General features: G+C 41.8%; 1 protein-coding gene across 2 annotated transcripts in view; it reads left to right on the top strand.

Annotated features, from left to right (window-relative positions):
- The window catches only part of LOC129815584 (ephrin type-A receptor 8-like), a 196,061-nt gene extending 189,837 nt beyond the window's left edge, over nt 1–6,224 (top strand). For both annotated transcript variants that reach the window (XM_055869530.1, XM_055869529.1), the window contains exons 13-19: nt 235–420; nt 1,105–1,166; nt 1,381–1,590; nt 1,754–1,903; nt 2,142–2,332; nt 3,030–3,188; nt 3,318–6,224. In XM_055869530.1, coding sequence (XP_055725505.1) covers nt 235–420; nt 1,105–1,166; nt 1,381–1,590; nt 1,754–1,903; nt 2,142–2,332; nt 3,030–3,188; nt 3,318–3,432 — 1,073 coding nt within the window. In that variant the 3' untranslated portion in view covers nt 3,433–6,224. The remainder of the gene's footprint in view (nt 1–234; nt 421–1,104; nt 1,167–1,380; nt 1,591–1,753; nt 1,904–2,141; nt 2,333–3,029; nt 3,189–3,317) is intronic.
- Nucleotides 6,225–26,870: the final 20,646 nt, after the last annotated feature.

Below are 26,870 nucleotides of genomic sequence, written 5' to 3'. Positions count from 1 at the left end.
ATGGCTGTTAACAATGACCTTTAGGGTTGTAGTTGTTGATAAGACACATTAGACAGAAAGGGAAAGGGGAAGGAATGTAATGATGTGTTCTGTGACTTTTCAAAGCACAAAGCAGGAGATGAGATTAGGAAACAATTTATTTTTGTTCGAATGAATCTATCACTCAATGAATAGATTAGTCTATGTTGTGGTCGTCGAGGAGGAGTTCACCTAAACGTGTGTGTGTGTGTGCAGGTGAGTTTGGGGAGGTGTGTTACGGGCAGATGCGTCTCCCAGGGAAGAGAGACATTCCGGTGGCTTTGAAGACACTGAAAGCAGGATACAGTGACAAGCAGAGGAGGGACTTCCTGGCTGAGGCATCAATCATGGCCCAGTTTGACCACCCTAATGTCATTCACCTGGAGGGAGTGGTCACACGCAGTAAGATTCCATTTGATTTGATTCAACTCCATTTTCAGTTTGATGCAATTAAATGTCTTTGCTGCGTATGAATTCAATTCAAGAAGAAAGTACATACGCCCATAGAAATAAGAATTAATAGAATGGGCTTGTAAGCTCTAACCCTGGGTACACTCACAATGGCTGACTGGTATTGTGATGCAATAATTTCCATGGTATTTTGGAATGTTCTATCAACTGATGCTGGATTGCCATGGTAATGTAGAATGTTCATTCAAATAATGCTAAGGCTCCTACAATATAATGTATTCTTGTAATGTCAGTTATCACAGCACAGATTAAAGGGTACACTTCCTGCTTTTACTTCCTGGCATGGATACACTCAAAATGGCTGCCAGTCCACCCATTATGCCATCATTGACTTGAATGGATATGCCCTTTCTATTCATTCTTATTTCTATGCATACGCCGACCTGATGTAAGTTACTCCTGTATAGTTACTGTGGAATAACTCTTCCTCTCTCCCTTCCTCCCTTACTACCTTACACCCTCCCTCCCTTATTCCCTTATCCCCCCCTTCTCCCTTACCCTCCCTCCCTCACTTACTCCCCCCTCCCTCCATAACTCCCTTACTCCCTTACGCCCCTCCATCCCTTACCTTCCCTTATCCCCCTCCATCCCTTACCTTCCCTTATCCCCCCCCAGGTAAACCAGTCATGATCATCACTGAGTACATGGAGAATGGATCTCTGGACTCTTTCCTGAGGGTTTGTTGCTTTTATAAGGATTTCATATTTTTTTCCCATACCCTCTCACTCTCCCTCTCCCTCTCTCCCGCTCTCACTCTCTTTCTTTCTCTTGTAGAGAAATCGTTTTTGAAGCACTTGACATCTGAAATCTCAATCAATATGCCTCTAACTAACACTACAATCTCTCTCAATCTCAATCCCCGTTCCTCTCCTCCTCATCTCCTCCTCTCAGAAACATGATGGTCAGTTCACTATAATCCAGCTGGTGGGCGTGATGCGTGGCATCGCGGCGGGTATGACCTACCTGGCAGACCTAGGCTACATCCATCGTGACCTGGCAGCTCGTAACATCCTGGTCAACAGCAACATGGTGTGTAAGGTGTCTGACTTCGGCCTGTCCAGAGTCCTGGAGGACGATCCTGATGCAGCATACACCACCAGCGTGAGTTCACACTTTAATGATAGCTCAATTCTAAAACTCTAATATGTACTAGATTATAATACTGTTGTAGCCCGAGTTCTCCAGTTCTGGTTCTGTTTTATATTCCGTGGTGATACCAGTGGTTGTTCTAGTTCTGGTTGTAGTGCGTTTCTGTTCCCTTCAGGGTGGTAAGATTCCAATCCGCTGGACAGCACCGGAGGCCATTGCCTACAGGAAGTTCTCCTCTTCCAGTGATGTGTGGAGCTATGGCGTGGTCATGTGGGAGGTCATGTCATATGGGGAGAGGCCATACTGGAACCTCACCAACAGAGATGTGAGTGGATTGGACACGCACACACACATACAGTACATAGTACATGCAAACCACACATACACTCATAAGAAAACATGTGTGTAAGGATACCTGCATATCTCTCTTTCTGTGTGTGTGTGTGTGTGTGTGTGTGTGTGTGTGTGTGTGTGTGTGTGTGTGTGTGTGTGTGTGTGTGTGTGTGTGTGTGTGTGTGTGTGTGTGTGTGTGTGTGTGTGTGTGTGTGTGTGTGTGTATATAGGTGATAAAGTCAGTAGAGGAGGGCTACAGGCTACCTGCTCCTATGGGCTGTTCAGGTGCTCTACACACTCTCATGCTGGACTGCTGGCAGAAGGACCGCAACGAGAGGCCCCGGTTCTGCCAGATCGTTACAGTTTTAGACAAGCTGATCCGGAACCCAGAGCACCTCAAGTCCATGGACACGCTGTGCAGGTGAACAGGCTGCTAGGCAACCATCGCCGGGGCAACCATCGCTTGGGCAATACATTGTCTGGACAATGCACTGCAAATCCACTCTCAACTCATCTGTCAAACATGAGCTGTGGGATAAAGTTACAGCCCAAAGTTTCCCTCAAATTCCCCAGGTGATGCGAGGGAGACAGGTTGCCTTAAGAACGGCCTTGTTCGTTTTACAATAAGCTCATCTCTGATAGACATGCGCTCTGTTAAATAAGAGCCTGGCTGTGATATTGACATTGATAGTCCGGGAATCAGAGAGCAGAGTGAAGAGCGGCTCGAGTTAGAGTTGGACCTGTGTTAAATTGCTTCTTGCAGATCCATGGTCCCATAGAGTTACTGGTGCATGTCGGGGAGATGGAGGGATGAGGAGAAGAGGAGGAGAGGGGGAGGAGGGGGTGTTAAGGATTTTTCTCCGTATTAATCTAGCCAAACCAGCCATCCTGCAATCAGAGCAGCCACCCCTTCTCTATCATTTTAACAGCTATTGATTTTCTGCCTTAGCTGCTAGTGCATTTCAACACCTTTTTTCCTCTCCACCTCTTTTTTTCCACATCTCTCCCTTTCTTCATGTCTCCCCTCTCCCTTCTGTCTGTGTGTTTGTCCTATATCCTTTTCTTCCTCTTTTCTCTCTTTCTCACTCTTTCTCTCTCTCTCTCTCTCTGTCTCTCAGGTTAAGCACACCTCCCATGATGGACAGAAGTATCCCAGACTTCAGCAGCTGTAGTTCTGTGGATGAGTGGCTGGACACCATCAAGATGGGCCGATACAGGGACCATTTTGCTGCAGGAGGCTACCTGACCCTAGGCCACGTCGTAGGCATGAACCAAGGGTGAGAGGCAAGGCCGTAGCATCATTCTCCAATCACATCATCCACATGTCATTGATGCTTAAGAGTAATTTAGGCTGTCTGATGAGTGTGTTCATGTGTGACTCTGTCCCATCTCTGTGTGTCCTACAGGGATATCCACAGGCTGGGGGTGACACTGATGGGCCACCAGAAGAAGATCATGACCAGTGTACAGCTGATGCGTGTCCAGGTGCTCAACAGAAGTGTGCCCTCGGTGCACGTATAACTTCAGCCTCAAGGCTTCTCCAGCCAGCCGATTTTCAAATCTAGGCCCAGGCTTCTGAGGCCTAGTCGGAACTCATGGGAAGTGATCTATGACTATCAGAGAAACTACAATGTCCAGGTGACAATTTGGTTAACTTTTCAAGACCTCTTCTTTGAGAGATTGAAACTTCAAGAGTACGGATATGAAGGGACTTGAGTACCATAGCCTTTGTTTTTCCTATTCAGATATGTTTCATGTCTTGTTTGTAAAAATGTATGGACTGCCTTAATCTCCACAAATGATTTAAATGTTGTTGTATACAAAGAGATATTCTATTCATATTAATGTATCAGTTAAGTATACGTTACAATGGATCTGAGTGATAGCCTAGCATACAGTAAGCGAGAGACTGGCAGGGGCTGGAGCACTGAGCTGTGTCCCCCAGCACACAGCTTCTCCTATGATTCCCCTGAGAACCGCCCCCAGAACCCTGTACACTTACATGGCACAAGAAGACCCTGGATCTGAACCTGACAGTGGACAAACAGCAACAACCTAGTCGACTCACCAGAAATTCCAAGTCTCCTCCACTAAGAAGGAGGCCAGTTCCAACTTGGCTATGAAAGACTGTACGGAGTCACAATCTCACACAGTAAACATTCGAAGGACCCTAGGAGAGAAGTACTGTGTTCTCTCCCTGGTACAGCTGCGTAGCTCACAACTACTGTAGAACAGATGGATGGATGATGACTCATTGTGATTATAGTGTTTTGACTCTGTGGTGGTAAGGACAAAACAAGGAATAGGGAAAGTGCTGTATGTGGAATGTTTTTATCTATATACTCTGAAAACAATATTATTGACGGTCCTAGTTCCACTGTGCAATCAAGAGAATGGTTTTCTAATGCACATATGTTTGATTTCCTGAATAAGTGGTCTATGTCTCTTTTTATTAGAGAAGAAGCTCATTATATTCCCTGAATATGCATTGTTTAACTATGGTGACATTTCAATAATGTTTCCAGATTTTTCTCCTGAGACACTTTTTTTTTTAAACACTGGACTTCAATAGAAATTCCATATTTTATGAAAGTATGTTTTATTAGATCTATCAATTGACAAACAACCTTCCGTTTTCTATACCAGTACATACCTACGGTCACTAGAACTGTTTTCTATACCAGTACATACCTACGGTCACTAGAACTGTTTTCTATACCAGTACATACCTATGGTCACTACAACTGTTTTCTATACCAGTACATACCTACGGTCACTAGAACTGTTTTCTATACCAGTACATACCTACGGTCACTAGAACTGTTTTCTATACCAGTACATACCTACGGTCACTACAACAGGATGTACTAACCTCTGTCTGAAATTAGGGGCTCTAGTCAATCAGTATCGCTGAATCGTTACAGATTGCTCAATAGATATTTTAAGGTAATTTCCGATTAAGCCGAAAAATGCAGTGTTTAACGTGAATGCTGTCTCCACTAACGCAGGAACATTGCCTTTAAATTTCAATCATGCTGTAACGCTGAACTTCCGGAATACAGATTAAATAGAGCCCTAGGTCTATTTGCTCTCAAACAAAATTCAAAAGACAAAAGCTTTTTGCAAAGATTGATGGATCATCCTTGTTTGTCATGTTGAATCATATAATACAAATAGTGACTGAAAAAGCAATACCCCTCTGTATGCACGGCTCAGTGCTGAGTCCACTGCCATGATTCACCTGGGAAGAAATAAAATGGGTTGTGGTTAGGGTCTATCCAGAATGTGGGCATGTAGTTTGGGTTAAGGTTGGGGTTAGGGTATGATAATAGCTATGGTTTGGGTTGATCCGGAGTGTGGCCTTGAAGCTATACATTCAATCCCTGGATTTAGGTATGTTTTAAACCATTTCACCAGAAGTTCATTGAAGCTAAGGTTAAGGTTAGGGTTAGTGCTCGGGTTGATCCATGGTGTGGCCTTGGAGCTACACACTCCATCCCTGGATTGAGGTAAGATTTCATACATTTCACTTGAAGTTCACCGAGGCTAGCGTTAAGGTTAGGGCTAAAAAATATATATTTGATGAAAAATTGTATTTGGCCTTCCTGCTATTAGCCGATGCAAACACATTGAATAACATATTCACCACATGGAACAACAGATAGTCCCAAAAAACTAATCTAAAAGAAGTTTGTTCTGAAGTGTCTGTCTAGTATATCTGAGAGATAGAAGAAAGATCAGGATATAAACATATTTAACCCCTTATTTTTGGCACTAAACAGTCTCCACATATACTTCCATGATTTTTTTCCACTGGTACCGGGGGAACTTCAGACGAGACATGAGGCCTGTGGGCGTCCTAGAGCAAAACAACCGACATGTACAGTACGTGTTCGTGAGACACTTACCTTTCCACAAACTGTTCAGATGCTACAGACAGAAGTTGGAAGATCGGCAGTACTGACTTCAGACAGGTCACAAGACACTTGTGGGGGTCATAGAGCAAAAGAGATCTTATCTTTCCATAGAGGGATCAACATATTTTTCCTAGGCCAAACCGTTCGGAGGGTACTTTACACCACTGTGTGCTTGTAATAGTTTGTAGGCCAGACCGTTACGTCAGATCAGAGGCAGTAGGGATGACGAGTTATATTGATAGGTGCGTGAATTGGACCATATTGCTGTCCTGCCTGAGCATTCTAAATGAAACTTGTACTTTTGGGTGTCAGGAAAAATGTATGGGAGTAACAAGTACATATTTTCTTTAGGCATGTAGTGGAGTAAAAGTAAAAGTAATAAAAAATCTGAATTTATTATTATTATTTTTTTCATCTTGATTTAACCAGGTAAGCTAGTTGAGAACACGTTCTCATTTACAACTGTGACACATGTACAACTGTGGCCAAGATAAAGCAAAGCAGTGCGACACAAACAACAACACAGAGTTACACATGGAATAAACAAGCGTACAGTCAATACCACAATAAAAAAAAAGGAAAGTCTATATACAGTGTGTGCAAATGGCGTGAGGAGGTAAGGCAATAAATAGGCCATAGTAGCGAAGTAATTACAATTTAGCAAATTAACACTGGAGTGATAGATGAGCAGATGGTGATGTGCAAGTAGAAACACTGGTGTGCAAAAGAGCAGAAAAGTAAATAAAAACAATATTGGGATGAGGTAGGTAGAATGGGTGGGCTATTTACAGATGAGCTATGTACAGCTGCAGCAATCGGTTAGCTGCTCAGTTAGCTGATGTTTAAAGTTAGTGAGGGAAATATAAGTCTCCAGCTTCAGCAATTTTTGCAATTTGTCCCAGTCATTGGCACCAGAGAACTGGAAGGAAAGTCAGCCAAACGAGGTGTTGGCTTTGTGGATGACCAGTGACATATACCTGCTGAAGCGCGTGCTACAGGTGGGTGTTGTTATTGTGACCAGTGAGCTGAGGTAAGGCGGAGCTTTACCTAGCAGAGACTTATAGATGAGATGACCTGTAGCCAGTGGGTCTGGTGACGAATACGTAGCGAGGGCCAGCCGACTAGAGCATACAGGTCGCAGTGGTGGGTGGTATAAGGGGCTTTGGTGACAAAACGGATAGCACTGTGATAGACTGCATCCAGTTTGCTGAGTAGAGTATTGAAAGCTATTTTGTAAATGACATCGCCGAAGTCGAGGATCGGTAGGATAGTAAGTTTTACGGGGGTATGTTTGGCGGCAAGTGAAGGAGGCTTTGTTGCGAAATAGGAAGCCGATTCTAGATTTAATTTTGGATTGGAGATGTTTACTATGAGTCTGTAAGGAGAGTTTACAGTCTAGCCAGACACCTAGGTATTTGTAGTTGTCCACATATTCTAAGTCAGAACCGTCCAGAGTAGTGATGCTAGTCGGGTGGGCGGATGCGGGCAGCGAACGGTTGAAAAGCATGCATTTGGTTTTACTAGCGTTTAAGAGCAGTTGGAGACCACGGAAGGAATAGTAAAGTAAAGTACAGATACCCCAAAAAAAGTATTTTTACTTAAGAACTTTACACCACTGTGTGCTTGTAATAGTTTGTATGCCAAACCTTTCGGACGCTACAGACGATTTTATGAGAAGACTGATTTTCGCGATGTCTCATAGTCTGATATGATATGAATTATGGACAAGAAGCTAGGGTTAGGGTTAGGTTTAGTGCTAGGGTTGATCTGAGTTGTGGACAAGAAGCTAGGGTTAGGGTTAGGTTTAGTGCTAGGGTTGATCTGAGTTGTGGACAAGAAGCTAGGGTTAGGGTTAGGTTTAGTGCTAGGGTTGATCTGAGTTGTGGACAAGAAGCTAGGGTTAGGGTTAGGTTTAGTGCTAGGGTTGATCTGAGTTGTGGACAAGAAGCTAGGTTTAGGGTTGCAAAATCCCAACATTGTGGTTCTGAATGCTTTGATCTGACTGGGACTGCTGGAACAAAACTCTGCCCGATTGCAAGGCTGTCACAGGTCAGAAACAATGGACTTCGACTGCTTGACTTATTGTTGCTGAGTGCGTCTGTGCTTCTCTGTGCTATTAAACTTCATTTCAACCACAGAAACTAAACAAAATAATCTGTGTTAAATCTTGGTCAGGGTGTCTGAGTAATTGGCCTCCCATTCACCTTTAATAACCTGTCTAGGATCAGCGTGCCGCTAGCGGCACTCCCCCCCCCCCCCCACTGAAAAACCAGTGCCGCGAAATTCAAAAAAAATATTTTTTTAAAATATTTAACTTTCACACATTAAAGTCCAATACAGCTAATGAAAGACACAGATCTTATGAATCCAGTCAACATTTCCGATTTTTAAAATGTTTTACAGGGAAGACACAATATGTAAAGATGTACATCTATTACCTAAAAACACATTAGCATATTCCACCATCTTTTATTTGTCCACCAACACCAGTAGCCATCACCAATTCGGCTAAACTAAGATATTTATAGCCCCTAACCAACAAAAAAACTCATTAGATGACAGTCTGATAACATATTTATGGTATGGGATAGGTTTTGTTAGAAAAAAGTGCATATTTCAGGTAGATGGCATAGTTTACAATTGCACCCACCATCACAAATGGACTAGAATAATTACAATGAGCAACGTGTTTACCTAACTACTAATCATCAAACATTTCGTAAAAATACACAGCATACACGAATCGAAAGACACAGATCCTGTGAATACAGACAATATTTCAGATTTTCTAAGTGTCTTACAGCGAAAACACAATAAATCGTTATATTAGCTTAGCACATAGCAATTAGCAGCCCAGCATTGATTCTAGCCAAAGTGAGCGATAAAAGTCAACATCGCCAAAAGATATTAATTTTTTCACTAACCTTCTCAGAATTCTTCCGATGACACTCCTGTAACATCACATTACAACATGCATATACAGTTTGATCGAAAATGTTTATATTTAGCCACCAAAATCATGGTTAGACAATGTGAAATGTAGACAAGCTGGTAAAGAAAACGTCCTTGCGCCACTTAGACAGTGATCTACTCTTATACATAAATACTCATAAACGTGACTAAAAAATATAGGGTGGACAGGGATTGATAGACAATTTAATTCTTAATACAATTGCGTTATTACATTTTTTAATTTATCCTTACTTTTCAATACAGTTTGCGCCAAGCGAAGCTACGTCAAAAAACATGGCGTCCTAAGCCACTAAAATGTTTCGACAGAAACACGATTTATCATAATAAAAATGTCCTACCTTGAGCTGTTCTTCCATCAGTATCTTGGGCAAAGGATCCTTTCTTGGGAGAAATCGTCTTTTGGTGGAAAGCTGTCCTCTTGCCATGTGGAAATGTCAACTACGTTCGGGATGAACTGAAAAGCGTGACCAACTTTTCACATCGTTGCAAAAATAAATGTCCCAAAATCGCACTAAACGGATATAAATTGCTATAAAACGCTTTAAATTAACTACTTTGTGATGTTTGTAACTCCTATAACGAGTGAAAAGATGACCGGAGAAATATAACAGGCTAAACTAATGCTTGGAACAGGAGAGGGTCGGTGTCTTCCACGCGCGTTACGCAGCAAGAAAAGACTTGCTAGCTAAAGGTTTTTTTCATTTGTAGGGCCTGTGAACGAGCAATCGAGCCCGTTGGAATCGTCATCACGTAAAGGCATCCAGGGGAAGACGTAAGAAGTGTCCGTATAGTCATAGCAACGACAGTGCCCGTTTAAATGACTTCAGAAAAGTGGCCAACGTTTCTCAAATCTGACTCCATGTCAGGGAAATTGCTGTAGAATGGGCTCTGTTCCACTTAGAGACAAAATTTCAACTCCTATAGAAACTATAGACTGTTTTCTATCCAATAATAATAATAATATGCATATTGTACGATCAAGGATTTTGTGGGAAGCCGTTTAAAAAATTAGCCACATTAGCATAAATAGTCTAAACAGCGCCCCCATCCCCAACAGGTTAAGAGAGCTAGAGCTAATCCTCTACTCGGTGAAAGTGAAACGAGACAGAAAGAACACTATTAATCTCATTATGGCCATGTGCTTTGTTACCATGGAATCCCACACCGAATTATCAGTTGCTGACCCATCCCCATGACGACACTGTACCCGTCCTACTCATAACTGTGAGTGTTCTAGACTGTCCCCTGGTTGACTTGTTGCTGGGCGACACAGAGTGGGTCATGATGAGTCATGACAGGAGTGTGTTTGCTGTTTGTTATCGCTAATGCCCAGGTCCTCATTGCAAAAGAAACCACCAACATTAGAGATTCATTATAATCCTTAAGCATTTCATGTAAAACTCCCCATCAAAAATACACATTAATTAAAATGCTTGAGCATTCAATGTAAATTTCATCTCCGCTATATAATGAAGTCTTTTGAACAACCATGGAACAATGCAACACTAAATTTATATAGTTGTGTATCCTAATGAGCTGCTGTCAATGCATCACATCCAATAAATAATTAAGTTTGCTGTTGTGTTAATTGGACACAGTACCCTCGTCTGACATCTGAGGAAAGAGATGGGTTGATTGAGATCGTTCAAGCAGTACATGATAGAGTGCTGGGAGCCATAGGGTTGTATGAGGTCAGAGTGTGAATCTCCTACCAGTTGAATAACTGCACACAAACTTAGCTCCTACTGATGCCTCCATCTCTCTGTCTTATTCTGAAAATAGGAATCATATATATTCTAATTTTACACTAGCTAACTGACTACAAGAGACTTTGCTGGCTGCATCAGTCACTGTTAAAATACTAGAGACGCATGTGCTAGATTGAACAGTAATTACCACATTGAGAATGGGATTGATACACTAGCAGGGCAGAGGGAAGATATAAAAAGAACCCACATACTGTTGAAGCCCTCCGCCAGTTATAAAAGGTGCAGCAAAATGCTTATGTGCTAGCTCCCTCAACAATGCATTACATTTTATCAATAATAATATTGAAAAGTAAAAAATAACAAGTAATAGAAGAGGTAGTATGCATAGTAATAATGGACTGTATTTATAATATATTTACAAATATAAAGTGGGTAGTGGAATCAATGGTATATATTAGAACAGCAGCATTGACTGTGCGTGTGTGTAGGAGTTCTGAGAGTGTGTGTGCTTGCAGTGGTAGAAAAAGTACTCAATTATCATACTTGAGTAAAAGTAAAGATACATTAATAGAAAATCACTCACTTAAAAGTCACCCAGTAAAATACTACTCGAGAAAAAGTCTAAAAGTATCTGGTTTTAAATCTCTTTAAGTAAAGTTGTGGGAAAAGTACAAAATTGTCATACTTTAGTAAAAGTATAAACTAAAAGTAAATGCTATACATAAAATGTCTGATATTAAAGCTGCAATATGTAACTTTTAACCAAATTCACAGAGAAATGAGAGTTATACATCTGTAATTCTCAATGAAAGCTAAGAAGCGGTAGATCAGGGGTGTCAAACTCATTCCACGGAGGGCCTAGTGTCTGCAGGTTTTTGGTTTTTCCTTTCAATAAAGCCCTAGACAACCAGGTGTGGGGAGTTCCTAACTAATTAGTGATGTTAATTCATCAATCAAGTACAAGGGAGGAGCGAAAACCCGCAGACACTCGGCCCCCCGTGGAATGAGTTTGACACCTGTGCGGTAGACGAAAGTCTCCTGTATAGTTGAATGAACGTCTAAGAAGCGGTAGATCTGTTCTATGTGAGCTATTTCTATGCTTCCCATTCTTATTTTCGGTTTTGTACACCAGCTTCAAACAGCTGAAAATACAATATTTTTGGTTATGGAAAATATATTTTCCGCGGTTTAGATGGTACAATGATTCTCTACACTATACTTACTGGTTTTGTCACATGAACTGAAATTAGGCGAACTATTAGAATTTTAGCAACCAGGAAATGCATAGAAATGCATCTTTAAGCAAACCAGATTGCACAATTTTCCATTATTTTTTTATTCATTTACGGACAAACAGGGGCACACTCCAACACTCAGACATAATTTACAAATGCAGTATTTGAGTTTAGTGAGTACGCCAGATCAGAGGTAGTAGGAATGACAACGCGTTATATTGATAGGTGCGTGATTTTGGCCAAATTGCTCTCCTGTCTAAGCATTCTAAATGTAACTAGTACTTTTAGGTGTCACGAAAGTTGTATGGGAGTAAAAAGTACATACAGTGCATTCGGGAAGTATTCGGACCCCTCGACTTTTCCACATTTAGTTACGTTACAGCCTTTTCTAAAATGGATTAAATTATTGTTTTTCCTCATAAATCTACACACAATACCACATAATGACAAAGCGAAAACAGGTTCTTAGAAATGTTTGCAAATGTATTAAAAAGGAAAAAGTTTGTCTTGTTTGTCAAGCTTACCAGCGTTTGTCCTGTCAGCTCCTGTCTTTTCCCTGCTTCTCTTTTTCTCGTCCTCCTCGTCCTTGCCTGTCCTGACCCTGTACCCGCCCGCCTGACCACTCTGCCTGTCCCTGGGAAAGGGAGACACCACTCTGCCTGCAGCCAGGGAAAGGGAGAAACATCCAGAACAAAAGCTCAGTCTTTATCTGCTCTTTGTATGCTTACCACTGCTAAAACAGTAGCAGATAGAAGGGCCATATAGAGTTGCATCTGAGATAATATTTGAGTGTTTGTTTGCTTACTCACAGTGAGAGGTGAAAACATGTGTGTGGTTCTGGTGTCCAGGTGCCCTCTGACAATCAACTAAGATCAGTTTTGCAGGATCTCCAGGCATAATGGTTAAGGTTAGTGATATGGGAAGGTACACTGATCCTAGATCTGTGTCCCCTACCAGGACTAACAGGGAAACAGATCAATCATACATGGTTGATATGCACTATTATAGACAAACCATATTATGCATTCATGACCTCATGCTATTGTTGGGTAAATATGGCATGTATTATGCATGAGGTACACATAGCCTGACAGTGTAAATATAAATATATAAATCAACATTTAAATATAAATGTGAACACATTAACTTTAGTATGTACACAGTGCTGAGTGGTTTGTATTTCCTGACAGTGTCCTAGGTAAAAGATGTAGATGAGGTGATATCAGGGTTGTAGTACAGTATCAGTCAAGCCCATATAGAAGATCAAAGAGAAGGGGGATTGAAAGGAGACTTTGTACTTTCAATGTTAGAGCTGCAAGGACTTTTTCAAGACAAACCCCATTCTTTTTAGCCCCACGTTCCATAAACAAAGACGTTCTGTCACTCATCCTCTCTGTAAGAGCCTATACTGTAAACACGGTCTCGACAGCTAGGATATAAGCTGTAGGCTACTATATCCATCTAGTACAGGATGTTTGCCATGAAATGAATAGTAATTGCTCTCTAAATGTTTACTCTATGATAAGTGACCAAATGCTAACCCATTGGCCATGTCCAATCTTTCTAATATTTGTGCAGAACAAATCGCATGAACTCATTCAGATTACCATTAAGCTTATTATGACACTCTACATTGTTTTCTCAGTTGGTCAAATGCCACTGATGATTTGCTCACGTCGGTGCTGTCATTTCTAGCAGTGGGCATTGAGTCTAAAGGGGCCATTTGCTATAAGGTATTCTATTTTACTCTGTTCTCTTCTAGCCATAGGCTTCTGTATTCATGCATATTAGAGAGAAATGGTATTAACCTTCTTGACCGGGAAAAAATATATACAAAAAATATGTTTGAGGCTTTATGCCAGAAGCACTATCAGTAAGACTTTAAGATGACTTTCTATAAATCTCTGAATTTCTGTGAATTGCCCATAAGCTTAGACAAGAGCATGGCACAAGACAATTTCCTCTTTTGATTTACTTACTTACTTATTTATCTATTCATATAAGTATTTGTGCTGAATGAACCCCCTGGAGAGGAATCCTGATTTCCAAGTCCCTTATCAAACATATAAAAAAATTATGAATTATTAAAATGGCAATAAGCAGGACCGTTTCCCTCTCTCCTTAATGGCCTCATTCAAAGCAAATTAAATCAAAGGACGAAGCATCTACTAAATGTATGATTGCTTTGATAGAATAATGTGTTGTTTTTGTCACAGCAGACCATAGACAGGACAAACTATTCTTCACAGACACTAAAGAAGATAAATTATCTGGTCAAAAGTGGCATTGTTTCAAATAAACTATTAATATAACTTTGGAGTGTGACTCTGAACATTTCATAATTCATGTCCCAGTTGCAAAGGTTTTAGAAGAGACATCACATTAAAATGTTGACAGGGTAATGATGTGCTTTCAAACACATCAATGAACCGGCCAATGTGCTAAGACATCAAAGACATCATTCATATCAGTGTTAACACAGACACTAGCAGAAAATCAATTGTGTGTGTGTGAGTGTGTGAGTGTGTGCCTTCCTGCATGCCTGCATGCAAGTGCGTGTGCCTACAGTATGTACATGCATGCACTTCAGTATGTGTAAATCAATGACTTAAAGAAGATTCAGCAATATGTCTATCTGTGTGTACCCATTTCCCTGACCCTCTCCCGTGTGGACCTTCCTCCCTAAGCATGCAGTCAAACATCATGATTTAATAACAATACTGTCTGTTAATCAGGATTCATTTCCATAAATGTAACTGCTGCGTGGTTGTGAGCAGCCACCTCTCCCCTCGTGCCCGCTGTATGCACTCAGCCTGTGTTCAGTGTGTGTGTTTGTGTGCCCGCTGTGTGCACCCAACTTTCCATTCTGGGGGGGAAATGATCGCTTTGATGTTCCCCCGCGCTGCCTGCCACCGGTGCCCCTATAAGCTAGCACTAGGCTGACGCAAGATATGCTACCCTACACTCAGCATAGTTCAGAGCAACACGGGGCTGACGCAAGCTCACGCTACATAACACAAGCTAGCATTGCTCTACTTACATTGATCACACCTCGGGGATATGAGCACACAGAACAAAACACACTCTTTATTTAAGGAGATAAGAGTCTAAAATTAACATGATGATAATGATGATGATAAACCAGGCTTCCAACAGCATAGCCAAGGGGGAATGTTGAATCAGAGAGAGAGGGAGAGGAGAAATGGAGATTAGGGATTGGAGGTAAGAGAGGAGTGGGAATGAGAGGGGGGATGCAGAAGAGGAGGAAGATGGTTGTAAAGAGGTGATGTGAAGAGAAGGACAGGGAGAGGGGTGGGACAATTGGGCTAGTAGGAGAAGCAGGATGGAAAAGTGGTGGATGAGAAGGGGAGAAAGAAAGAGAAAGCTCCTGTTTGTGGATTATTGCGTTCAACACACACACACACACACACACACACACACACACACACACACACACACACACACACACACACACACACACACCCTGACCTCAGATTCAACTGCAACCTGATTCTCTTTCAGCAGTGTGGGCGTCGACATAACAGTCTCAGAGAGAGACGGGTGAGAAGGGGGCGGTAGTTTCTTTTTGGGCTAATGTTCTACCTTCCCTCCGTTCTAATTTCTTCTCTTCTCTTCTCTTCTCCTCTCCTCCTCTCCTCTCCTCTCCTCTATTTCCCATCTACTCCTCTCTTCTCTCATCCTCTTCTTTCCTTTCTTCTCCTATCCCATTCACTCCTCTGTTCTCATCCGTTCCTCTCCTTTCCCTCTTCTCTCCTCCTGAAACTTTAGGCACATGCTCGTAACTCAGCCTTTCACATGCATCATGTTTTAACCTGTCTAGGATCAGCGTGGCGCTAGCGGCACCCCCCCCCCCCCCCCACTGAAAAACCAGTGCCGCGAAATTCAAAAAAAATATTTTTTTAAAATATTTAACTTTCACACATTAAAGTCCAATACAGCTAATGAAAGACACAGATCTTATGAATCCAGTCAACATTTCCGATTTTTAAAATGTTTTACAGGGAAGACACAATATGTAAAGATGTACATCTATTACCTAAAAACACATTAGCATAATCCACCATCTTTTATTTGTCCACCAACACCAGTAGCCATCACCAATTCGGCTAAACTAAGATATTTATAGCCCCTAACCAACAAAAAAACTCATTAGATGACAGTCTGATAACATATTTATGGTATGGGATAGGTTTTGTTAGAAAAAAGTGCATATTTCAGGTATATGGCATAGTTTACAATTGCACCCACCATCACAAATGGACTAGAATAATTACAATGAGCAACGTGTTTACCTAACTACTAATCATCAAACATTTCGTAAAAATACACAGCATACACGAATCGAAAGACACAGATCCTGTGAATACAGACAATATTTCAGATTTTCTAAGTGTCTTACAGCGAAAACACAATAAATCGTTATATTAGCTTAGCACATAGCAATTAGCAGCCCAGCATTGATTCTAGCCAAAGTGAGCGATAAAAGTCAACATCGCCAAAAGATATTAATTTTTTCACTAACCTTCTCAGAATTCTTCCGATGACACTCCTGTAACATCACATTACAACATGCATATACAGTTTGATCGAAAATGTTTATATTTAGCCACCAAAATCATGGTTAGACAATGTGAAATGTAACTCAGCTGGTCAGAATTTGTCCTTGCGCCACTTAGACAGTGATCTACTCTTATACATAAATACTCATAAACGTGACTAAAAAATATAGGGTGGACAGGGATTGATAGACAATTTAATTCTTAATACAATTGCGTTATTACATTTTTTAATTTATCCTTACTTTTCAATACAGTTTGCGCCAAGCGAAGCTACGTCAAAAAACATGGCGTCCTAAGCCACTAAAATGTTTCGACAGAAACACGATTTATCATAATAAAAATGTCCTACCTTGAGCTGTTCTTCCATCAGTATCTTGGGCAAAGGATCCTTTCTTGGGAGAAATCGTCTTTTGGTGGAAAGCTGTCCTCTTGCCATGTGGAAATGTCAACTACGTTCGGGATGAACTGAAAAGCGTGCCCAACTTTTCACATCGTTGCAAAAATAAATGTCCCAAAATCGCACTAAACGGATATAAATTGCTATAAAACGCTTTAAATTAACTACTTTGTGATGTTTGTAACTCCTATAACGAGTGAAAAGATGACCGGAGAAATATAACAGGCTAAACTAACGCTTGGAACAGGAGAGGGTCGGTGTCTTCCACGCGCGTTACGCAGCTCCCAAAGAATGACTAGCTTCAGAGTTTTTTCATTTGTAGGGCCTGTGAACGCGCAATCGAGCCCGTTGGAATCGTCATCACGTAAAGGCATCCAGGGGAAGACGTAAGAAGTGTCCGTATAGTCATAGCAACGACAGTGCCCTTTTAACTGACTTCAGAAAAGTGGCCAACATTTCTCAAATCTGACTCCATGTCAGGGAAATTGCTGTAGAATGGGCTCTGTTCCACTTAGAGACAAAATTTCAACTCCTATAGAAACTATAGACTGTTTTCCATCCAATAATAATAATAATATGCATATTGTACGATCAAGGATTTTGTGGGAAGCCGTTTAAAAAATTAGCCACATTAGCATAAATAGTCTAAACAGCGCCCCCATCCCCAACAGGTTAATGTAAATTGGAGATTTGCAAATGATGTGCAGATTTAGAGTTAGGATTTGTCCCCTACTGAATGCATTAGGTAGGGACTGTTCATGTGCACAGAATAGTGTCACTAAGCTACAATTAGAGATGAAGGAAGGAGGGGACAGGAGCTTACATAGAAACAGGCCATGGTGCTTCAGTATGGTAGATAAAGCCTATTGTGTGGCTGTTGACAAGAAGCAGCAAACCTCTGACTTCCACCTCCGTGACTTGAAGAACACGTCAAAGAGCATAAAGAAGAAGTGTGACAAAATTCCTGTCTGGCTCTAAGTCACCGAGCTATTAATGAGTAGGGGGAAAAAACATCTTTATCTCTCTACCAACCCCTTTCCATGAAAACTGGTACATTTGGGCAGACACTCTCTAATGAAAGAAAAGGAAAGGAGAGCAATCAACAACAACAAAAAACTCCTCCTGGAAGAATCAGATGTTTTTCCTCAGAATGTCAGAGAAAGTGGTGTGTGTGTGAATGCGTGTGTGTGTTTATGGAATGTCCCAGTTTAACCGTAGATCTTGCCAATAGTTAGTGTTCCCAGCATGCAATAGCTCCCCTGTTGCTACGTTAAGAGATAAGGAGAGAGAGCTAAAGGAGTAGTCACATACTACCCCTGAGTGAGTATAAATAAAATGCTTAAGAATTTACTCATCAGTAGAACCATGTCTGGCAGCTAAACAGTTCATTCAGCCTCATTAACTGCCTTTTAAAAAAACATACATGATATGGCTGACTTGCTTAACCAAATGTGGTTTCTAGTGACAATTGAGATGTACAAACTATGGCATGAGGGGACGATGAGCAGATAAGAGGATTTCAATTAAAACATTAATGAGGGAGCTAGGATGGACATAGTCAATATAACTATTTGTTCAGGAATTGTTTTATGTACAGTGTACATATCTCCCTGGCGTATTACATAATTTATGAAGCAGCATACAATACATTTTTGGACTCACCTTGTTGTACTGTGCTTACTTGAACAGGAAGGTGGCGCGGTGGCACATTTTGTCATCAAACATTGTCATCAAAGTCTGGCATTCTCCAGATTTATGGTGCTTTCATGTCACGTTCTGACCATAGTTCTTTTGTGTTTTCTTTGTTTTAGTTTTGGTGAGCTGAGTGGGCATTCTATGTTGTGTGTCTAGTTTTCCCGTTTCTTGTTTGGCCTGATATGGTTCTCAATCAGAGGCAGGTGTTAGTCATTGTCTCTGATTGGGAACCATATTTAGGTAGCCTGTTTTGTAGTGTGTTTTGTGGGTGATTGTTCCTGTTCGTGTGTTCCTGGTTTGTCGGTGTTCACTAGTTCGGTACTGTAAGCTTAGTTGGGTTTTCGTTTGTTTATTGTTTTGTTCATTATTGAAAAGTATTCAAATAAGTATGGATACGTACCACGCTGCGCTTTGGTCCTCCTCTCCTTCCACTGACGAAAGCCGTTACATTTCAAGACAACTGGGTACTCAATAAATAACAAGGTTGAATCATGACGTCAGTGATCTTCAGGTCGGAGCTCTAGAAAGAGGCCTGAGTTCCCAACTTGCAATTCCGAGTTGGATGACCTTTCAAAATGTATTTTCTAATTTTTTTCTGAGTTCCCAGTTGTCTTGAACTTACTGAATTCTGAGATTCCCAGTTCCGAGTTTCCTGTTTTTTTTAACGTGCCAGAAGTCATGCTGGATTGACAGCATGGGCAACGTATTCAACCTTTTCTGGCCCATGCTGTTGAATGTTTATCCTTTTAAGCTTGGAAAAGAGACCCTTAAACCCAGACTTGGACCACACACCCACTCCACTGAATAGCCGGCTAGTGATTGCTTTGTAATGCTTGCAGTTAGCCACTGTCACTGTTTCCTTCCAAACCACTCATTGTTGAATTTGCAATTTTCAACTTGTTGTGTAATGTTTATGTCCAATGGCCGATGATCACCGATACGTTTTATCTGTAATTTCTCTTCATATGACAAGGATTGAAAAGAATTTGCCACTAGATTGTCGACGGAAATCATGACGATGACTGCTTGTCTAGCTTGCTAGCTAAGATTTTGAAAGTATGATGTTGACATCAGTCCGATCAAAGATACAGTAGATATAAAGTGATTTGACGTAATTTTATCTGTGGTCAATGACCGTGAGCCTTCTTCTGCTATACATGTCTGTCTGTCTGGTATATGCTATACATGTCTGTCTGTCTGTCTGGTAGATGCTATACATGTCTGTCTGTCTGGTAGATGCTATACATGTCTGTCTGTCTGTCTGTCTGTGTGGTAGATGCTATACAAGTCTGTCTGTTTGGTAGATGCTATACAAGTCTGTCTGTCTGTCTGGTAGATGCTATACAAGTCTGTCTGTCTGTCTGGTAGATGCTATACATGTCTGTCTGTCTGTCTGTCTGGTAGATGCTATACATGTCTGTCTGTCTGTCTGTCTGTGTGGTAGATGCTATACAAGTCTGTCTGTTTGGTAGATGCTATACAAGTCTGTCTGTCTGTCTGGTAGATGCTATACAAGTCTATCTATCTGTCTGGTAGATGCTATACAAGTCTATCTATCTGTCTGGTAGATGCTATACAAGTCTGTCTGTCTGTCTGGTAGATGCTATACATGTCTGTCTGTCTGGTAGATGCTATACATGTCTGTCTGTCTGGTAGATGCAATACAAGTCTGTCTGTCTGTCTGGTAGATGCTATACATGTCTGTCTGTCTGATAGATGCTACACAAGTCTGTCTGTCTGGCAGATGCTATACAAGTCTGTCTGTCTGTCTGGTAGATGCTATACAAGTCTGTCTGTCTGTCTGGTAGATGTTACACAAGTCTGTCTGTCTGGTAGATGCTACACAAGTCTGTCTGTCTGTCTGGTATATGCTACACAAGTCTGTCTCTCTGGTAGATGCTATACATGTCTGTCTGTCTGTCTGTCTGGTAGATGCTACACAAGTCTGTCTGTCTGTCTGGTAGATGCTATACAAGTATGTATGTCTGGTAGATGCTATACAAGTCTGTCTGTCTGGTAGATGTTATAAAGGCTGTCTGTATGTCTGGTAGATGCTATACAAGTCTGTCTGTCTGTCTGGTAGATGTTATACAAGTCCTTCTGTCTGTCTGGTAGATGCTATACATGTCTGTATGTCTGGTAGATGCTATACATGTCTGTCTGTCTGGTAGATGCTATACATGTCTGTCTGTCTGGTAGATGCTATACAAGTCTGTCTGTCTGTCTGTCTGGTAGATGCTATACATGTCTGTCTGTCTGTCTGTGTGGTAGATGCTATACAAGTCTGTCTGTTTGGTTGATGCTATACTAGTCTGTCTGTCTGTCTGTCTGGTAGATGCTATACAAGTCTGTCTGTCTGTCTGGTAGATGCTATACAAGTCTGTCTGTCTGTCTGGTAGATGCTATACATGTCTGTCTGTCTGGTAGATGCTATAGATGTCTGTCTGTCTGGTAGATGCAATATCAATCAATCAAGTTTATTTTATGTATCCCTTCGTACATCAGCTAATATCTCAAAGTGCTGTACAGAAACCCAGCCTAAAACCCCAAACAGCTAGTAATGCAGGTGTAGAAGCACGGTGGCTAGGAAAAACTCCCTAGAAAGGCCAAAACCTAGGAAGAAACCTAGAGAGGAACCAGGCTATGAGGGGTCGCCAGTCCTCTTCTGGCTGTGCCGGGTGGAGATTATAACAGAACTATGCCAAGATGTTCAAAAATGTTCATACGTGACAAGCATGGTCAAATAATAATCATGAATAATTTTCAGTTGGCTTTTCATAGCCGATCATTAAGAGTTGAAAAACAACAGGTCTGGGACAGGTGGCGGTTCCATAACTGCAGGCAGAGCAGTTGAAACTGGAATAGCAGCAAGGCCAGGCGGACTGGGGACAGCAAGGAGTCACCACGCCCGGTAGTCCCGACGTATGGTCCTAGGGCTCAGGTCCTCCGAGAGAAAGAAAGAGAGAAGGAGAAAATTAGAGAGAGCCAAGATTTTCAAAATGTTCATAAATGACAAGCATGGTCAAATAATAATCAGGAATAAATCTCAGTTGGCTTTTCATAGCCGATCATTAAGAGTTGAAAACAGCAGGTCTGGGACAGGTAGGGGTTCCGTAAACGCAGGCAGAACAGTTGAAACTGGAATAGCAGCAAGGCCAGGCGGACTGGGGACAGCAAGGAGTCATCATGCCCCGTAGTCCTGACGTATGGTCCTAGGGCTCAGGTTCTCAGAGAGAGAGAAAGAAAGAGAGAACGAGAGAATTAGAGAGAGCATACTTAAATTCACACAGGACACTGGATAAGACAGGAGAAGTACTCCAGGTATAACCAACTGACCCTAGCCCCCCGACACATAAACTACTGCAGCATAAATACTGGAGGCTGAGACAGGAGCGGTCAGGAGACACTGTGGCCCCATCCGAAGATACCCCCGGACAGGGCCAAATAGGAAGGATATAACCCCACCCACTTTGCCAAAGCACAGCCCCCGCACCACTAGAGGGATATCTTCAACCACCAACTTACAATCCTGAGACAAGGCCGAGTATAGCCAACAAAGATCTCCACCACAGCACAAACCAAGGGGGGGCACCAACCCAGACAGGAAGATCACGTCAGTAACTCAACCCACTGAAGTGACGCACCCCTCCTAGGGACGGCATGAAAGAGCACCAGTAAGCCAGTGACTCAGCCCCTGTAATAGGGTTAGAGGCAGAGAATCCCAGTGGAGAGAGGGGAACCGGCCAGGCAGAGACAGCAAGGTCGGTTCGTTGCTCCAGAGCCTTTCCGTTCACCTTCACACTCCTGGGCCAGACTACACTCAATCATATGACCTACTGAAGAGATAAATCTTCAGTAAAGACTTAAAGGTTGAGACCGAGTCTACGTCTCTCACATGGGTAGGCAGACTGTTCCATACAAATGGAGATCTATAGGAGAAAGCCCTGCCTCCCGCTTTTTGCTTAGAAATTCTAGGGACAATTAGGAGGCCTGCGTCTTGTGACCGTAGAGTACGTGTAGGTATGTACGGCAGGACCAACTCGGAAAGATAGGTAGGAGCAAGCCCATGTAACGCTTTATAGGTTAACAGTAAAACCTTGAAATCAGCCCTTGCCTTAACAGGAAGCCAGTGTAGGGAAGCTAGCACTGGAGTAATATGATCAAATTTCTTAGTTCTAGTCAGGATTCTAGCAGCCATATTTAGCACTAACTGAAGTTTATTTAGTGCTTTATCCGGGTAGCCGGAAAGTAGAGCATTGAAGTAGTCTAACCTAGAAGTAACAAATGCATGGATTAATTTTTCTGCATAATTTTTGGACAGAAAATTTCAGATTTTTGCAATGTTACGTAGATGGAAAAAAGCTGTCCTTGAAACAGTCTTGATATGTTTGTCAAAAGAGAGATCAGGGTCAAGAGTAACGCCGAGGTCCTTCACAGTTTTATTTGAGACGACTTTACAACCATCAAGATGAATTGTCAGATTTAACAGAAGATCTCTTTGTTTCTTGGGACCTAGAACAAGCATCTCTGTTTTGTCCGAGTTCAAAAGTAGAAAGTTTTCAGCCATCCACTTCCTTATGTCTGAAACACAGGCTTCTAGCGAGGGCAATTTTGGGGCTTCACCATGTTTCATTGAAATGTACAGCTGTGTGTCATCCGCATAGCAGTGAAAGTTAACATTATGTTTTCGAATAACATCCCCAAGAGGTAAAATATATAGTGAAAACAATAGTGGTCCTAAAACGGAACCTTGAGGAACACCGAAATGCACAGTTGATTTGTCAGAGGACAAACCATTCACAGAGACAAACTGATATCTTTCCGACAGGTAAGATCTAAACCAGGCCAGAACTGGTCCGTGTAGACCAATTTGGGTTTCCAGTCTCTCCAAAAGAATGTGGTGATCGATGGTGTCAAAGGCAGCACTAAGGTCTAGTAGCACGAGGACAGATGCAGAGCCTCGGTCTGACGCCATTAAAAGGTCATTTACCACCTTCACAAGTGCAGTCTCAGTGCTATGATGGGGTCTAAAACCAGACTGAAGCATTTCGTATACATTGTTTGTCTTCAGAAAGGCTGTGAGTTGCTGCGCAACAGCTTTTTCTAAAATTTTTGAGAGTAATGGAAGATTCGATATAGGCTGATAGTTTTTTATATTTTCCGGGTCAAGGTTTGGCTTTTCAAGAGAGGCTTTATCACTGCCACTTTTAGTGAGTTTGGTACACATCCGGTGGATAGAGAGCTGTTTATTATGTTCAACATAGGAGGGCCAAGCACAGGAAGCAGCTCTTTCAGCAGTTTAGTAGGAATAGGATCCAGTATGCAGCTTGAAGGTTTAGAGGCCATGATCATTTTCATCATTGTGTCAAGAGATATAGTACTAAAACACTTAAGTGTCTCTCCCGATCCCAGGCCGTGGCAGAGCTGTGCAGATCCAGGACAGCTAAGCCCTGGAGGAATACGCAGATTCAAAGAGGAGTCCGTAATTTGCTTTCTAATGGTCATGATCTTTTCCTCAAAGAAGTTCATGAATTTCTTACTGCTGAAGTGAAAGCCATCCTCTCTTGGGGAATGCTGCTTTTTAGTTAGCTTTGCAACAGTATCAAAAAGAAATTTTGGATTGTTCTTATTTTCCTCGATTAAGTTGGAAAAGTAGGATGATCGAGCAGCAGTGAGGGCTCTTCGGTACTGCACGGTACTGTCTTTCCAAGCTAGTCGGACGACTTCCAGTTTGGTGTGGCGCCATTTCCGTTCCAATTTCCTGGAAGCTTGCTTCAAAGCTCGGGTATTTTCTGTATACCAGGAAGCTAGTTTCTTATGACAAATGTTTTTCGTTTTTAGGGGTGCAACTGCATCTAGGGTATTGTGCAAGGTAAAATTGAGTTCCTCAGTTAAGTGGTTATCTGATTTTTGTCCTCTGACTTCCTTGGGTAGGCAGAAGGAGTCTGGAAGGGCATCAAGGAATTTTTGTGTTGTCTGAGAATTTATAGATTCTGTCTGTCTGTCTGTCTGGTAGATGGTAGATGCTATAACATGTCTAGCATCTGGTAGATGCTATACGTGTCTGTCTGTCTGATAGATGCTATACAAGTCTGTCTGTCTGTCTGGTAGATGCTATACAAGTCTGTCTGTCTGTCTGGTAGATGTTACACAAGTCTGTCTGTCTGGTAGATACTACACAAGTCTGTCTGTCTGGTATATGCTACACAAGTCTGTCTCTCTGGTAGATGCTATACATGTCTGTCTGTCTGTATGGTAGATGCTACACAAGTCTGTCTGTCTGTCTGGTAGATGCTACACAAGTCTGTCTGTCTAGTAGATGTAATAAAGGCTTTCTGTCTGTCTGGTATATGCTATACACGTATGTCTGTCTGTCTGGTAGATGTTATACAAGTCTGTCTGTCTGGTAGATGCTATACATGTCTCTCTGTCTGTCTGTCTGGTAGATGCTATACAAGTCTGTCTGTCTGTCTGGTAGATGTTATACAAGTCTGTCTGTCTGTCTGGTAGATGCAATACATGTCTCTCTGTCTGTCTGTCTGGTAGATGCTATACAAGTCTGTCTGTCTGTCTGGTAGATGCTATACATGTCTGTCTGTCTGTCTGGTAGATGCTACACAAGTCTGTCTGTCTGTCTGGTAGATGCTATACAAGTCTGTCTGTCTGGTAGATGTTATAAAGGCTGTCTGTCTGTCTGGTAGATGTTATAAAGGCTGTCTGTCTGTCTGGTATATGCTATACAAGTCTGTCTGTCTGTCTGCCTGGTAGATGTTATACAAGTCTGGCTGTGTGTCTGTCTGGTAGATGCTATACATGTCTGTCTGTCTGGTAGATGCTATAAATGTCTGTCTGTCTGTCTGTCTGTGTGGTAGATGCTATACAAGTCTGTCTGTTTGGTAGATAATATACAAGTCTGTCTGTCTGTCTGGTAGATGTTATACAAGTCTGTCTGTCTGTCTGGTAGATGCTCTACATGTCTCTCTGTCTGTCTATCTGGTAGATGCTACACAAGTCTGTCTGTCTGTCTGGTAGATGCTATACAAGTATGTCTGTCTGGTAGATGCTATACAAGTCTGTCTGTCTGGTAGATGTTATAAAGGCTGTCTGTCTGTCTGGTAGATGTTATAAAGGCTGTCTGTCTGTCTGTGAGATGCTATACAAGTCTGTCTGTCTGTCTGTCTGGTAGATGTTATACAAGTCTGTCTGTCTGTCTGGTAGATGCTATACATGTCTGTATGTCTGGTAGATGTTATACAAGTCTGTCTGTCTGTCTGGTAGATGCTATACATGTCTGTCTGTCTGGTAGATGCTATACATGTCTGTCTGTCTGTCTGTCTGTCTGTCTGGTAGATGCTACACAAGTCTGTCTGTCTAGTAGATGTAATAAAGGCTTTCTGTCTGTCTGGTATATGCTATACAAGTCTGTCTGTCTGTCTGGTAGATGTTATACAAGTCTGTCTGTCTGTCTGGTAGATGTTATACATGTCTGTCTGTCTGGTAGATGCTATACAAGTCTGTCTGTCTGTCTGGTAGATGTTATACAAGTCTGTCTGTCTGTCTGGTAGATGCTATACATGTCTCTGTCTGTCTGTCTGGTAGATGCTATACAAGTCTGTCTGTCTGTCTGGTAGATGCTATACAAGTATGTCGGTCTGTCTGGTAGATGCTATACAAGTCTGTCTGTCTGTCTGGTATATGCTATGCATGTCTGTCTGTCTGGTAGATGTTATAAAGGCTGTCTGTCTGTGAGATGCTATAAAAGTGTCTGTCTGTCTGTCTGTCTGTCTGTCTGTCTGTCTGTCTGTGAGATGCAATACAAGTCTTTCTGACTGTCTGGTAGATGCTATACATTTCTGTCTGACTGTCTGGTAGATACTATACAAGTCCGTCTGACTGTCTGGTAGATGCTATACAAGTATGTCTGTCTGTCTGGTAGATAATATACAAGTCTGTCTGTCTGTCAGGTAGATGCTATACATGTCTGCCTGTCTGGTATATGCTATACATGTCTGTCTGTCTGGTAGATGCTATACATGTCTGTCTGTCTGGTAGATGCAATGCAAGTCTGTCTGTCTGTCTGTCTGGTAAATGCTATACATGTCTGTCTGTGTGGTATATGCTACACAAGTCTGTCTGTCTGGTAGATGCTATACAAGTCTGTCTGTCTGTGAGATGCAATACAAGTCTGTCTGTCTGTGAGATGCAATACAAGTCTGTCTGTCTGGTAGATGCAATACAAGTCTGTCTGTCTGTGAGATGCAATACAAGTCTGTCTGTCTGTGAGATGCGATACAAGTCTGACTGTCTGGTAGATGCAATACAAGTCTGTCTGTCTGTGAGATGCAATACAAGTCTGTCTGTCTGGTAGATGATACACAAGTCTGTCTGTCTGGTAGATGCTATCCAAGTCTGTCTGTCTGGTAGATGCTATACAAGTCTGTCTGTCTGGTAGA

The sequence above is a fragment of the Salvelinus fontinalis genome, chromosome 18, assembly GCF_029448725.1.
Source record: "Salvelinus fontinalis isolate EN_2023a chromosome 18, ASM2944872v1, whole genome shotgun sequence".
NCBI lineage: Eukaryota > Metazoa > Chordata > Actinopteri > Salmoniformes > Salmonidae > Salvelinus > Salvelinus fontinalis.
The sequence above is the reverse complement of the archived record's forward strand: the minus strand, read 5'-3'. Positions and strand labels throughout refer to the sequence as shown.